Source organism: Tenrec ecaudatus, chromosome 6 (genome assembly GCF_050624435.1).
Source record: "Tenrec ecaudatus isolate mTenEca1 chromosome 6, mTenEca1.hap1, whole genome shotgun sequence".
Classification (NCBI taxonomy): domain Eukaryota; kingdom Metazoa; phylum Chordata; class Mammalia; order Afrosoricida; family Tenrecidae; genus Tenrec; species Tenrec ecaudatus.
In genome coordinates, this window is record NC_134535.1 from 109824579 (window position 1) to 109840114 (window position 15536).

Genomic DNA, 15536 nt, shown 5'->3' on the forward strand with positions numbered 1-15536 from the left:
AGTATAGATTTTTTAACAGGTTAGGTTATTGATAACACAAGTTGATAAACCTCGATTGTTCTATTCAATGTGCCGTAAAGAATCTCATCTGAACGTAGATTTTATGTTTAGCCACTTATTCATTTACTTGTATTTCATCTCATCTTCAAAAACAAGAGACGTTTGATCCTCTTAGAAACACTTAAAATTCCTGAGACTAATACTTCCATATCTGTAAATTTGAGTGAAAATTTAACACACCGTCTTGTGAAAGAATACAAATCCTTCCACCTATTGCCAGTGTGAAGCTTATGCTAGTTTTTGATATGCAGAGGAAGAAGAGGAAGAAGATGAGGATGATAATATGTCCACTGTCATGAGGCTCAGGACTAAAATGCCTTGGAAAACCTGCTGGCGGTATCTCACTTCCGGAGGATTCTTTCTGCTCTTCCTGATGATTTTCTCTAAGCTGGTGAAGCATTCAGTCATTGTAGCTATAGACTACTGGCTGGCCACGTGGACATCCGAGTACAATATAAACAACACTGGAAAAGCCGATCAGGTACAATGGGGTTTGCTTTTAAAGTGCCAACAAGGTGAGCAACGATACCCCCTATCTGACCCCCTGCTGCTGAGTTGATTTTGACTTATAGCACGTTATCATCGACTTGATGAAAGTGGGGGAGGTTTGTTATAGGGAAAATAGAACTGTTCCCTAGGCATTCCAAGTCTGTATCTTTAAGGAAGCAAACTTTCCAATCCTGTTCCTACTCGGCATCCAATGGGTTTGAAGCGCTGGCTTTTGTAATGAGCACCCCGATCTTGATCTGGTTGGATAGTGGCAGTAAGCTTACTATCAAAGTACTGTTGCCTTCAGGGCGCTGGTTTTCCCCATGGCTGACCTCATGTGGAATCCTTAAGGGAGATAAACTTTCAACCCTGTTCTCCGGATTCCACACACTGTTGTCTGATGAAATAGTGGCTCTGTTTATTTAATTCCATCGTGTTCTTCTTTATAAAGAAAAAAATGGACATGGAAAATTAAACCGCTGAAGATGATACATACATAGAGAAGAAAGGTATCTACCAAGAGTTAAATAACAAAAAAAGCTCGCTCCCATCAAATTTTTGCAACTCATAGCATCTGTAAGGCAGAGCTGAGCTGCGCCTGTGGATTTCCCCGGATGTAAATCTTTACAGAGCCGAGACCCTCCTCTTTCTTCTGATGATTGTCTGGTGGAATAGGAACTCCAAACTTGTGCTTAGCCTCTGACTGGAGAATCCACTCTGCCCTCAGAGCTCTTTGAATATCTATTTGAAAGAAAATTAACAAAAATAATTTAGTAGTTGTACAATGGTGCCTCCTGCCATCTTATTAAAAAATTTCTGGAATAAATGTGCAAAATACAAGAGGCTTCAGATTCCTTGGATTATATCTCTGGGCCTGCCACTTATTCGCTTAAAGACAAGTTAATTACATTTCTTGTGGCACAATTTATTCATCTGTAAAATATGGCTCATAATAGGACAATGTCATATGGGTTCTGTAGGGGTTTGTGAAGTCAATATTTTAAAAAGAGCCTGTGTGTCAAATAATGGAATTTAGTATTCCTTTATTTTTTAAGTTAACCATAAACATTCCAGGATAATGTTTCATGTGGACTCAAGAGAGGTATGTGCCTATATAGGTTCCATCTGAGGTATACACATAGCACAGGTTTTTGTGGCTATTATTCCAGCGGCCCTCGGTTTTCATTGCCCATGCCAGGGTAAAAGGAGCCCTGGTGGTGTGACTCAGCGGGTAAGTATTGGGTGTCAACTGCAAAGTCGGCAGTTTGAAACTGCCTAATGCTCCTTGGGAGACATACGAGACTGTCTGCTCCTGTGAAGATTTACAGCCCTGGACACCCCACACAAGGTCGCTGTGATTTGGAACCCATTTGGTGGCAGTGGGTTTGACTTTGGCTTACAGACGTGTAAAACGGGGCGCTGGCAGCACGGTGGACGAAGCGTTAGGTTGCTAATGCAGAGGCAGGCGGCTCAAAGCTATCAGCCGCTCAGACGGAGAGAGATGAGACTGACTGCACCGCGAAGGTTCACTGTCTTCAAAGGAGCAGTTTTGCTCTGTCCTGGAGGGTCACCACGAATCAGTAGCAACTGGAGAGCAGTGAGTGTCCCCGTATATCAGCTGGTAGTCCCGGGATTAGAGATACAATGAAGGAGCTCCACAAAGCCACAAGTCAGCAATATGTTCCAAATCTAAAGGCAGGCTCTGACCATCTTACGCTTCTCCTTGTGAAAACTTGGGAGAAATTGAAGAAGGAAGTAGGGAGCTGCCCTGCAGGATGATGGGGGGACACCACCAGCAACTGCCTGCCCACAGTAATCTAAACTGATGTAAACGAACGAGGTCAACAATCTGTCTGACAGTGGTTTCTGGTTTGTTTATCTGTTTTTTGATAAGAAAAGAGACCCAGTCAATAATTTCATACACACCCTTTCTGTTGGTTGTCTTTCAGACATACTATGTGGCTGGATTTAGCATACTTTGTGGGGCAGGCATTTTCCTTTGTCTTGTTACATCTCTCACTGTAGAGTGGATGGGTCTCACAGCTGCCAAAAATCTTCATCACAATCTTCTCAATAAGATAATTCTTGGACCAATAAGGTAAAGAGCAGTTTTGTCTTAATCAAAATCATGAAAGCATGCATACGTGAATTTAAGAAAAATCTAGTTTTATTAAATTTCGGCTACGTTGCACAAGTGAATGGGCACCTTGCCATTTCCATGCCTCTAGAGAAATCCATGTACAGTGCTCAAGTCGTTGAATGTTCTGACAGATTTACATCTGTTTATTTCCCAGGTTCTTTGACACAACTCCCCTGGGCTTGATTCTCAATCGATTTTCAGCTGACACAAATATCATTGATCAGGTGAGTACCCAAGTTACCTTCCAATTCAAAGAGAAGTGTGTCAGTGCACCCCGAACTCAAACTTTAAGGAGAGGATCATGAGCCCTACAAGTAGAGGACGCTGCTGAAACTTAGAAAGGCGCCCCCTCTATTCATAGGAAAGTGAAGCAAAAGGTGTTGCTACAAAAATCAGCGGAAGCTTTATGAAATGAAACTACCAAAATGCGAACCTACGGATGTGAGGCTTGGCGCGCATTCTCTGTGGGTGGATGCACTTCTGAAAGTGCGTTTCCGTCTCCATCCAAAGAATCCCGCATGGTTCTCGTGACAGCCCCTCAAAAGGGCAGTGTGGGCATCCTGGTGGCCCTCAAGTCTTGTTCCTTTGAAATGTCCTCTCACTTTAGGGAATAAAAACATCGGTCGGTGCCCACCAATGGATAGGAGAATTCTAAGTTTCCCAATAAACGTCTCAAAGCTCAGCCCTTGCTCCGCATGAAAAGTGAGTAAGTACATTGCAGGGATGGAGGAAAAACCTCCTCGGTGCGAATTTCCTGGCCTTTTTCTCAGCAGGGAACTTTGCAGTTTTCTTACAAGTTCTTCATAATACGGCCTTGTGCTTTCCTGTGTCCTGTGAGAAAACCTATCGGAACGATCCCTTTAGTATACGCAACACATGGCCATAACCTTCAGAGGTGACCTCACTGCCCAGCAGATTCCCTCAGAAACCAGCATTTCGATGAGCCTTTTTTAAAAGACCCTCCCCCAAGATTAAGGAAAGCGTGCTGTAGAAAGAGCCTGATTGCAGCCACCCAGTGGAACACGCCGTGTCACGCGTAAACTCGTGCACGGATGATCGGGAACCCTGGAAGCGATACTTTGTTACTTACCCTTGTAATTGATGCCATATACACAAATTATTTCTAGAATAAAATCGCCAGGGGACAACTTTATACACACTGATTTATACATGTATAAGAGGATAGTTTGAGAGCCCATGTTAAATAAAGAGAAATAGTGAGGAGTGAAATAACATTAAAATTAGTTTTATTATAAGAAAGCAATGATTTTGACCACTGTAGAATCTTCTTTTAATTAAATGTTTAAATAATTGTTATTGATGTGGTGTACAGGTCAGGAACGCATGCACTGCCAAGTGATCTGAGGGTTATTAAGTGGCTCTTGAATCAAACGATACCTTAGATCAGTGGTTCTAAACCTGTGGGTCGTGACCCTTTGGGGGGGTAAAACGACCCTTTCACGGGGGTCGCCCAACTCATAAGAGTAGCAACATGACAGTTATGAAGTAGCAGCGAAAATAATTTTGTGGTTGGGGGTCACCACAGCATGAGGACCTGGATTAAAGGTCGCGGCATCAGGAAGGTTGAGAAGCGCTGCCTTGGATGGTGTGATATTTTGGGTATATCCCAAGGATGGGGTTTTTTTTCTCTCCGAATTTCCTAGGTTTCTAAAAATTTACCCTGAAATTATAAAGCGCAAAGTCTAAAATTGGATAAGTATAAGAACAATAAATACCCTTATGATGATTGAGAAAGGGGCCTCTTCAGTCCAACACTTACCTCAGGTGGGCTTTTAGCATGCTCTTTCACAGTACCCCGAGCAGAGGCTGCTGACGGATTTACTGTTCACAGTGATCCTCTGTGCCAGTGGAGGACTGGGCTCCACAGGCTCTTCACAGGTGGGTTCCTAAGGATTACATCCTAAGAGCTCTTCTTCTGAGGCACCTTGGGTGAACTCAAACCTTTGACTGCTCTGTAAGCCCCAGGGGTGCTGACTGTTGGCACCACACAAGGCCTCCAGCATGCTCTAAAGAACACCTATACCATTTAGAGAGAAAACGGTTGATGCATCGAATGGACTAAAAATATGCTGGGTCATCTTTATTTTATTTACTAGCACTCATGTCAGGTCACACACTGCAACGCAACCACTTCATAGGGAACACATGTGGCAAAAGAGGAGGCCAACGCGCCATATTTAGAAGAAGGTCTGGTTCTACTGAGAGAATCAAAATGATTAATAAAAGAAAAACAATTTGAGAGTTCAGCACAGTTTCAAGATAAGATATGTCATATAAACTTCTCAATTTGAAAGTTCAGCCCAGTTTCTGGATAAGAAATGTCATATAAACTTTTCTACACCAATGGGAAAATGTCATGAAAAATAAATTCCATTCACATTGATAACAAAGCTGTGAAAGTAGAAATATACTTGATATCAATGAAATTGTAAAGTTGTAAAACTTCTGCACATAACAAGATTATAGTTTTATCCTATATCCCAAGTTAAAACATTCTGGGATTACAGGTATGTAGCTCAAAAGAAAAAATAATCACCTGCATGTGTAGAAACTTGTAATTAATTTTAAAATGTGTAATTAATTTAAAAATATCAGCATGTGTAGAAATTTAACCTAGGACCAGTGTGGAGTCCTGTATCAGTAAGTAATACAAGTGAAACTGGATATTTTCTTCCTACTGCACAAGACAAATCCATATATGTAAAGATTACCATATAAAATAAATAAAAATGATTTATAAAAAATTAAAAAGAAAAATCATTAAGAGAAATAAACTTCTGAAAGTAGAATAATCTTAGGTACGTAGAGTGAGAAATATTTTCTTAACTAAAGCATAAAACTTGGGAACAGTAGACAAAAGTACAAACAGAAATGATTATGTAAAATGTTAAACTTCCATAACAGTAAATACATCAAGGATAAATTCTGAAGGGTTAAACAGAAAACCCTGGCAAAGAGTGTAAAAGAAATATAATAAATATGTATAATATGTAAAGAACTTCTAGAAATCAATAAGGAAACGATAAACCTAATCAAGTAGGCAAAAAACATGATTGAGCAATTGCAGAAAGTGAATGTAGCTGTCTTACAGTTACATTAGAGGGATAGTTAAACAAATTTTGGAATACCGTTCAGCCATTAAAGAGAGAGAGATTTGAATATATTGACAGGCGAATGTATACAGTTAGTCTTTTTCAATAAAATCACACAAGTGCATGAACAAATAAAAATTATAGTACATTGCCATTACCATAAAGTACCCAGGATATATAAGTTGATGGGTAGGTAGCTGGTTGATGATGTACTAAACTGTGGGTGAGTGGAGTCGAGGGACTGAAGAGTCAGTTGTAACGAACGTGTTCATATACTACTTTTATAACTGTATGACTCAATGTTAATATGAAATGAGTATTTTATTGCATTGTAATTTCTTTTTTATGTGAATGAAAAATATTTCTCTTCCAACTCTCCCTGACTAGCACATCCCTCCCACTTTGGAATCTCTAACTCGTTCAACACTACTCTGCCTGTCTGCGATTGGGATGATTTCTTATGCCACCCCTGTCTTCCTGGTTGCTCTTGTGCCCCTTGGAGTTGCCTTTTATTTTATCCAGAAATATTTCCGAGTGGCCTCTAAGTAAGTAAAACAAAGTTCTTATAAAAGCCTATATATTTGATTTGTTGTAATGCGCAGTTGTGTTTTTTCAAGATAAGATGTTGAACTGGGAAATGCCAACTATTTGAGGCATGACAAAACCTATCCTGACATCGTATTTCTCTTGGAGACCTATTTTTATTTTGTTTCCTGAGTTGGTTGTAATAGCTCTGGACATATAGTTACATGTCGATTCATCTGTTGAGTTTTGAGTCCACGGACTATGTCAAATTTTCTATTTCATTATCCTTTTTTTCTGAAAATGACACTCACAGAACATTTACACAATCAACCTTAGTCCCAAAGGTAAGTGTTATAATATCATTATGTTTCATATATGGAGGACAAAAGACAGGGTTAAATATTTGAAAATCCTCTAACAACATTCTGTGAAATATGGAAGTTCAAAGAGATAAACGAGAGGGATAACTATGAACATCTTGAGTGTCTGGTAGATATACCATAGCTTTATGAGATATGAACATTTCAGATTGGATTATGTAATATGATATGAGAATCCAGAAAATAAATATATTATTAGTTTTATTGGTTTTAAGCTTTCTATTAAGATAGGATTTTTCATTTATGAGCTGTTGAATCATTAAATGAAATATTATACCAAGGCATTTTGAAATGATCAACTTAACTCCAAAGTCCTGTTATAAACAGTACTATAAATTTTATGCCTTTGCAAGAATAACTTTATTTCAACAAACACTTAAGCACTTATTATATTGCAAATAATTGTGTGAAGCCATGTGGCAGATAAAGAAATCAACATGACAAGAATCTGTCCTCAGGAAACTAACGTCTCTCAGGAAGATAAAACATATAAAATAGCCCTCGTGTGATTAAGTGTTGAAATAGGAAAGTAGACGGTGAGTTTATTCAGGAAATTTAAAGCATGTAATATGATTTTTAGCTCTTACTTAGAGGGTGCCCAATATACGAAAAGTCAAGAACACCATGTATTTGCTACTTCCACACTGTCCTAGCTGTCTGTGTGATGTCTTGGTCCAGCAGGAGGAGGTTTGTCTTTGTGAATGAGAGTGCTTGAAGGTTTTGCCCTATCCGGATCCTCAGTGTTTACAGAAATAGTGTCCGGTCACTTAAGTTTTTAATCTGTACAAGTCAACAATCTGTGTACTTTAGACTACAAAGCTGTCCTATACATGAATACTGTCCTTTTCTCAACAGTATTGTAAATTCTGTATCGCTGGCTAAATTAATGATACTATGAATAGGATTAGTCTTATTGTTCTCCACTAAGCTGATAATGATGTCTCTAAAGGGAACCAGGGGCAGAGCTAAATCTAGATCTCTCTGCACTGAATGGTAGCCCTAATCCAAAAACAATTTGTTCTCATGGCATACCCCGACATGATATTTGCCCTCATTAAGAGACCGCTGAAGATATGGGTGTCATAGCAAAGTTTGATGAAGCAATCACATGGTGCCCAGACATCAGAGAAAATAGTGTCTGGCATCTTAAAGGCTTGTCTTAAAACAAGCAGCCCTCCAAGTGAGGTGACAGCTAAAGCCACAAAAAAGAAACACGTCAGCCTGTGTGATCCAAGAATGTAAATGATAAAATCCAAGAGCAGATAAGAGAGCAGGATAGAGCTTAAATTATGAGCATCTGGTTTGCAGAAGGCTATGGATGACAGTGAAAACCCCAAATCCCTCTGCAGGGGCCCCGGGTGGATTAAGTCTCCAGTGAATCTCCTCTGACCATTGACCAGGATGTGAATAGGCTTGCTATCAGGCGCAGTGTTTGGGGGAGTAGATTAGTGTAGATGGAGTCAGGTTAACATTGTGCATCTTGTCCCTTGTGCTTCTTTTAGACCCGTTCTAAATTTGTCCTAGTTTTTAATATTTCCTGCATTCTGTTTGATTAAGGATTTTCTCTGTTTTATTGTTGTCATGGGGTTGTGTTTTAGTTAGTTTGTTTGTAGTTTTGCTGTATTTGGAATCCAAGATTGGTAAATCTTCTGGAGACAGTAACTGGATTAATGGTTTCTTAGAGTGATGACAGAAGGGATTAGGGAGAAAGGTGGAGCTAATAATAATGAGTACAAAAAGAAGAAAGTGCTAAAATTGATTGAACAACTCTTTAATATCATTAAGCCATTGAATTGCATATTTGATTATATGTCTATAAAACTCTTACAATTAAATTGAAATATAAAATTTTTACATTATTTCAGTGTAGGGAACATGGCTAAGTGTATAGGAAGGTAGGAAGAGAAAACAGATGCTCATTTGGGAACGTCTTGCATTGTAATTTTCCACAGGGCAATGAACAAGGGTCCTTTAAATATTATAAACCCAGATTGAATCTAGGACGAATTCCCTCCACCTCTTTTCTCTTTGGAAATTAAAATTCGCCCTCTCACTTCTTCTAGTGTAACTGTGAGGCTGCTTATTGCATCAGACAGAGACTTGGGGTTGGTTCATTTGGGTGGCTGTTTTTCACTCTATCCCTGCCTTCTTACCAAACAATCCCCTCACATACTTATCCTCATTCACATACTCATTCGGTCCTCTTTGAGCCCATTAGCAGTACAAATTGTGTGCAAAGGTTGGATAATTATTCTTAGTTTGTTACATCTGAATGGTGCATGAATAGTTCATTAAAAGTGAAAATAGTATTTTAATATTATTATTAAATTATTAAAATAGAGAAAAGATTATCAGATTTACAGAACCATCATGCTAATGGATTGTGGACAACCCAAATCTTGTTAGAAATTGGACGATCATGGATAAAGCCATTCTTGTCTAGAATGCTCTGAATGTTAGCGATTATGCTTGCATGATCTTAAATCTCAGAAGAAGCAACCCCTCTAGAGGTTGTGGCTCTGAAAACTTGAAGTTGAACAGAACTTATGTGAGGAACTAGGTATAGGAAAGAGCAGGAAATTCTGAATATCTAAGATAATCAAAGATTGAACGCGTCATTTACTCTCCAAGCATTTCACAAAGGTAAGATCAAACCGAGTCGTCAGCTCTCTTTAGCTTCACAAAATACCATTCTATAAAGAAAGGACCCTTCTTCCTAATTCTTTCCTTTTTACTTCCCTTCATACCTCCATGTACCAACCACCTATTGGTTGTCTGTGTCAAATTTAGAAACAGTAATTTGGTTGGTGTTGGTTAAAAATGTGTATTTAAATCATAAGAGACTATTTGCATTTCTTTATATTTCCCTCTCCTCCCTCTCTCTTCTACTTTCTCCTGTTACTCTTGTTTTCCTTCTGCCGTTCGCTCCCTTTCTCCTTGCTCTGCCGTCTCCTCCTCCCTATCTCCCCACCACATTTCTCCCCTGTCCGCATCTGCACCCTCTGAAACGAATGAATCCATTTTAGCAGCACAAGATGGAAATCCATACGCAGCTGAGAATGGCCTCGGTGACTCGTTAAAGATGATGTGATGGAGTTTATCAGTTCAGGTGACTGTGGCAGGTCAACACCATTGCTGCTGTTCCGATATTCTCGCGGCTCCAGGGGCCTAGGGGAGGGCCGACGAAACTGTACAAAGTGGAGTGCTTGCAAACATGCTATAAAGCGGATCCTGTCTTCCAGGAATGCTGTCACAGTGAGCGTCTCTATGAAAAGGAGCAGATCTGGCATTTGTGCACCAAGCATTCAATGATTGCGCTACCTATTCTATTTTTAGTTCCTTTGAGCTTCCTGATGCTGCGTTTTTCTTTATATAGTCCAGCTTCTCAGAGTATGTGCTCAGTATAGAGATTCAATAAGTGTGGTGAGAGAATACAACCCTGATGCACACAATTGCCTGCCTTTAAACCATGCCGCCCATCTTCCCTCGTTCTGTTTGAATGACCTCCTGATCCATATACAGGTTCCCTGCGAGCACCAGGAAATGTTCGGGCATTCCCATTCTTTCCAATGTTGTCCATATTTGGCTATGAACTGCACAGTCTACTGGCCTTGTACAATCAACCAAACACAAGTGGTGGTAGGCTCTGCTTTAAGCCACGATCCACGTGGCTTCACCAATAATATCCTTTATCCACAGCCTTTTCCAAAGCTGGCCCGCACGTCTGGCCACTCCCTTTCCCTGTACTGCTGCAACCATTGGCGAAAGATCTTCAGGAACATTTTACTTTCCTGTAATATTAATGGTACTCTTCGGTAATTTCCACATTCGGTGGGGTTACCTTTCTTTGGAATGGTTACGGATATAAATTTCTTCCAGTTGGTTGGTGAGATAGCTGTCCTCCAAATTTCTTGGCATAGACCAAAGAGTGTGTCCAGTGCTTCATCAGCTTGTGGAAACATTTCAGTTGGTATTCCGTCAATTCCTGGAGCCTTGGTTTTTGCCAATAGCTTCAGCGCAGCCTGGACTTCTTCCTTAGCTGAAAATTGCTACTGTTGTGTGTGTGTGAGTGTGTGTGTGTGTGTGTCCATGGCCTGGAGCACAAGTATCATTGGCTCTTGGTCATGACCTATCTCTAGAAATGTTTGCATTCATTTTGTTTCTGATCTTCAGTGATTTTTCCATCTATTCTATATCTACCATCTAATCGTGCCCATTCTTAAAAGTAGCCTTGTTCCACAAGGACACCTCCAAGAGTTTCGAGGTGTTAGCCACACTCAACTCACCGGATGCTTTCAGACCTATCTGCGTGCTTGTGTTGTTCTAGTAGCAGAAGTGCTCTTCTTGTCGTCTGTTTCCCTGCAGCTCTCCTCATGCCTTAAGTTTGACCTAAACTCCACCTACTCAAAGAAAACAGCTCCCATTGCTTAGGGTGATTGACGTGCTTAGTCCTCTTATCTCTATAGCAATGTGCTTTGACAGTTTTACAAAGTTGTATTGTTTCGCCTGTGACATCAGCCTGGGCTATCTTTCTCTTCCTCTTTGGCCTGTGACCTGCTGATGGGAAGGAAGACGCTACAATGACTCATGGTAAGTAGTAACGGGTACTTGGGTTTTATGCTGAACACATGTGAAGCTTATTCTTGCATTTCTCTCTGCTCCAGGGACCTCCAGGAACTGGATGACAGCACCCAGCTCCCCCTGCTTTGCCACTTCTCAGAGACCGCTGAGGGGCTCACCACTATCCGGGCGTTTCGGTCAGTACCACGCTTTGATACTGCTGCGTAGACAATTACATCGTGAACAAATAGCTATCTACAAATAGCTGGTTGTTGTTACTGGTGTGTGTGTGTGTGTGTGTGTGTGTGTGTGTGTGTCCCTGGAACAGAGCATAAAAACCAGTTCCGCTATGATCAAAATTAGAGTTTGAATCATCTGAAATTTGGACAGGCATGAAGAAAGAATGAACATTATACTGAAGTGTGTTAGCTGTGTGTCCCTAGCATCAGTCTGTTCATCTGGGAAAGGAAGGAATCAGCCTCGTTTCCCGTGGTGGTGGATTACTTGAAAGGATGCACGGAAAGCGCCACCCCAGGGGGCTCCGGATAAGCAGCCAGTGGTGGTGGGGCCCTGGTGGTGCAGTGGTTACAGGGCTGCAATCCACACGGTCAGCAGTTTGAAACCACATGCAGCTCCTGGGGAGACAGGCGGGGCTTTCTACTCCAGTGAATAGTTACAGTCTTGGAAACTCACAGGGAGACGGTATGAGTCAGCATCGACTTGATGGCAGCCAGTTTGGTTTGGTTTAAGCAAGTTCAAGGAAACATAATGAAAAAAAATAAAAACAAGGTACTAATATTACCACAAATTTATTTTTTAAATCTGTTCATTTTCTTAAATATCGGTAAACAGTAATTATCGGTAAACTACTATGTCCATAGTAGTAAGATTTGGATAGAGTGTGTACTTAACACACATAAAAGTTACTTTGCCCTGTTTTCCTTTTTCAGGTAAGATCAGGGAAAAAAAACTGGCATTGCTGAATATTTCACTTAATCCAGAAAATTGACATTTTAAAGAATTAAATTTCACTGCAACCCCAAATGAAATTGGATTTCAACCAGCCATTTTTTTACTTAAGTAAAATATAAAACCTAAGGAATATTATGGCCAGAATATTTTATCTGGAGAGACCAGTCCCAGGAGAAGGACATTATGCTTGGTAAAGTGGAAGGGCAGTGAAAAACTAGGAAGGCCCACAAGATGCAATGACATAGTGACCATAACAATGGGCTCAGCCATAGGAGAAATTGCAAGGATGGCGCAGAACAGTGCGGTGTTTTATTCTGTTGAGTGTAGGCTTGCTGTGGGCCTGTACGACCCCTAACAACAACAACAACAAGGAATACGAGGAAGAAACAAGGCTTTCTTAAAGATGAGTTGGAATTGACTCGATGGCAGTGAGTTAGAAGAATACAGAATTGCATCTAAAAGTACATTAAGACGCAGCAACCACAAAATTATGTACCATATAAATTCTTCATGAATCACGCACACTTTCTGCAGTGGTATGTTTTCCTGCCATGGTGATTTGTGCTTTCTATGGAGGTGTGGGAGAAAAATGAGGCTTTCTGCTCCCTTAGAGCTGTAGCCTCAGAAACACACAGGGGCAGTTCGACCCTGCCCCATAGGCTCACGATGAGTCAGAATTGACTCAGTGGAGTGAGTTTATTAAGGATGGTAAAATTATTGATTGACATTGAATGTAGATTTTAAAGTTAAAATTTATATGCTATTCCTGTCTCGCAGTTCTCAGTGTTATTTATTCTGTGCAATATTTAACCTATTTTATTCACCTGAACAGTCTTTTCAAGTTAATTTATTTCAGAAATACTTATTTCAATGCTTTACGTATGTGAGGTTTTGCTCTTGACTGAAATTGGTAAGGCCTTTCCAATTCATACCAGCTAAAGATGGAACTATTTGCCATTTGCCTGCTATATTACCTGTTTATTTTCTTTGTCATGTTTATCTGAGTAACGTAATTATTTTTTAAAATCTGTTTACAGTTTACTGCCTATCCCTTCCAACTAGAATGTAAGCCTATGCAATTAGACCTTCTATATGCTTTGTTGTATCAACACCTGGAATAATGCCATGCTCAAGAAAAGCATTACCTGACTTTTTGTCTTGCCCGGACTCTGCCCTAAAGAATGAATTCACAGTCCTTAGTGGGAGAAAAACTAACCAAACCAAATTGGTGGCAGCTCAGTTGATTCCAATGCATAGGATAGAATAAAACTGCCCTATAGCTTCCTGAGTGGAAGAGTGGATTAAGAAAAAAAGTAATATAATATATTGTTTAAGATATGTATTACAAGATGCATATCTCAAAGGAACAAAGGGATAGTTATTCAGTAACAAATCTTCCAATAAATAGTAGTAGTTCACTTGACAGATAAAGTGGATACATTATTCAAAATAGAGGCAATGGATAGGAAAAAAGTGTGAAAGTTTCTAATTTATAAAGCATTGTTTTAATGTAGTCTACAAAGGGTGGTAATTGGTATGCCGGTTGAAAAGGTAAATGGAGACCAATAGATAAAAGGCATCGAATGTATTCTTTAAAAGATCTTGGATTTTATTGTTCCCATATGTGGTAGTCACTGAAGGACTTTTAGCAGGAGAGGCGCAAGATTGAGTTGTTTTCATCAGAATAACTGGTGTACTATCAAAAACGCATGTGGGATGGTTGAGAACAAAGACAAGAAGGTACCCAGAGATTATACAGACTTGTAGGTGACAAGAGCTGGCTAAAGGTGGAACTGGGGGAATGGAGAGAAAGCATAGAATTGAGAACTATTTAGGAAATGGGTTCTGTGAAATTAGGGACTAATTAAATGTGAGAAGTAAGATTGAGGGAGAAGTTGAAGATGATTCCTTCTACATTTCTAATTTCCATGAGTGAGTACAATTCTCCAAGTTCAAAAATTCAAATAGAGACAATGGAGGAAGGAAATAAAGAAGTCCGCTCTGAACAATGGAGGTGGCTGATCAAATATCCAGGTGGAGATTTTATGTAAGTTTGATATTTGCAAAGTAGCTCAAGGCTAAAGGTAACAGGTTTAGCTATCATCCTTCTAAAGGTATTATGTAAAATTTTGGTCATGGATTTGATTGTCAAGAGTGTTACCAGAAGTTGGGTCAAGGTATTGAGCCTCTCCACTTCTCTGTTTTTGGCCCACTGACAAGACAAAATTTCAGGTAAAGGACAAAATTCAGACCAGAGTCAGAGAAAAGGTTTGAACAGAAAGAGTGATTTTATTGAAGGGAATACTTGGAAAAGAACGCTAAAGGCCCTCCTTCCTCAGTCATTGAGCCCACACCAACTCATGATTACTCTGTGGAACAGCGTATAACTGTCCTTGTGAGTTTCTGAGACTATAGCTCTTTATGCAAGTAGAGAGTCCCATCATTCTCCCGAGGAGCGGATGGTGGTATCGAACTGCTGACCTTACTGGTCACAGTCCAATGCATAAACGCTACATGACCAAACCAAACCCCAAAACCCAGACTTGCTGCCATGGAGTCAGTGCTGACTCACGGTGACCCCCTGCAGGTTTCAGAGACTCACTGGTCACAGGAGTAAGACCCAGTCTTTTTCTCCCCAGAGGATCTGCTGGTGGTTTTGAACTGCCAACCAAGCAGAGAGCTGGTTTTCTGGCAGGTCTTCTGCTATCGGCTGGTTCTTGGGGGTGAACCTCTTCTTTCTAAGGATGTGTGTTCCTGTACTTCAGGCTGTGCCCTCATCTCCAGACCCGAAACCTTAGCGCCCCTTCAGCCATTGTGGGGGTGGTGAAATCTCCTATTTCCCCACTCTGCCTTTATGCTATCTCTGCTCTCAACCATTCATGAGGAAATGTACCTCATCTGCCCGGCACCTTCCTTGGAACTGCAGGGGTATGTGGGGAAACGCATTTCCTTTGTGTCCAGAGGCCTGCCAGATCCCAGCCTGTAACTCACTAGCAGCAGGAATTAGACTGAGAATAGAGGGGCTTAGATTAAAGTTGCAGAATACCAGGATTTAATCATCAGGTGGATTAAAACAAAACCTGTGGGACATATGATCTGTCCACTGCTGACTATTTAAACAAAGTTGATCCTCTTAGGTGCCTGCTTCAGAGTAAGCAAGGCAGTTTCTTCTAAATTTAACCAACCACAGCTTATCTGGTTGCTGACATTAACATTGATTATCATCATCTGTGGGAAGTCTTCCAGGTACCAGAATGTAGATTCCATGTCCTTCTTAAGATCTCAATATTAACATTT

At 40.3% G+C, this 15536-nt stretch overlaps 1 protein-coding gene across 2 annotated transcripts in view; it reads left to right on the forward strand.

Moving 5' to 3' along the window:
* The window catches only part of ABCC9 (ATP binding cassette subfamily C member 9), a 122484-nt gene that overhangs the window by 76249 nt on the left and 30699 nt on the right, over positions 1-15536 (forward strand). For both annotated transcript variants that reach the window (XM_075553054.1, XM_075553055.1), the window contains exons 24-28: positions 312-541; positions 2499-2647; positions 2844-2913; positions 6190-6347; positions 11372-11464. In XM_075553054.1, coding sequence (XP_075409169.1) covers positions 312-541; positions 2499-2647; positions 2844-2913; positions 6190-6347; positions 11372-11464 — 700 coding nt within the window. The remainder of the gene's footprint in view (positions 1-311; positions 542-2498; positions 2648-2843; positions 2914-6189; positions 6348-11371; positions 11465-15536) is intronic.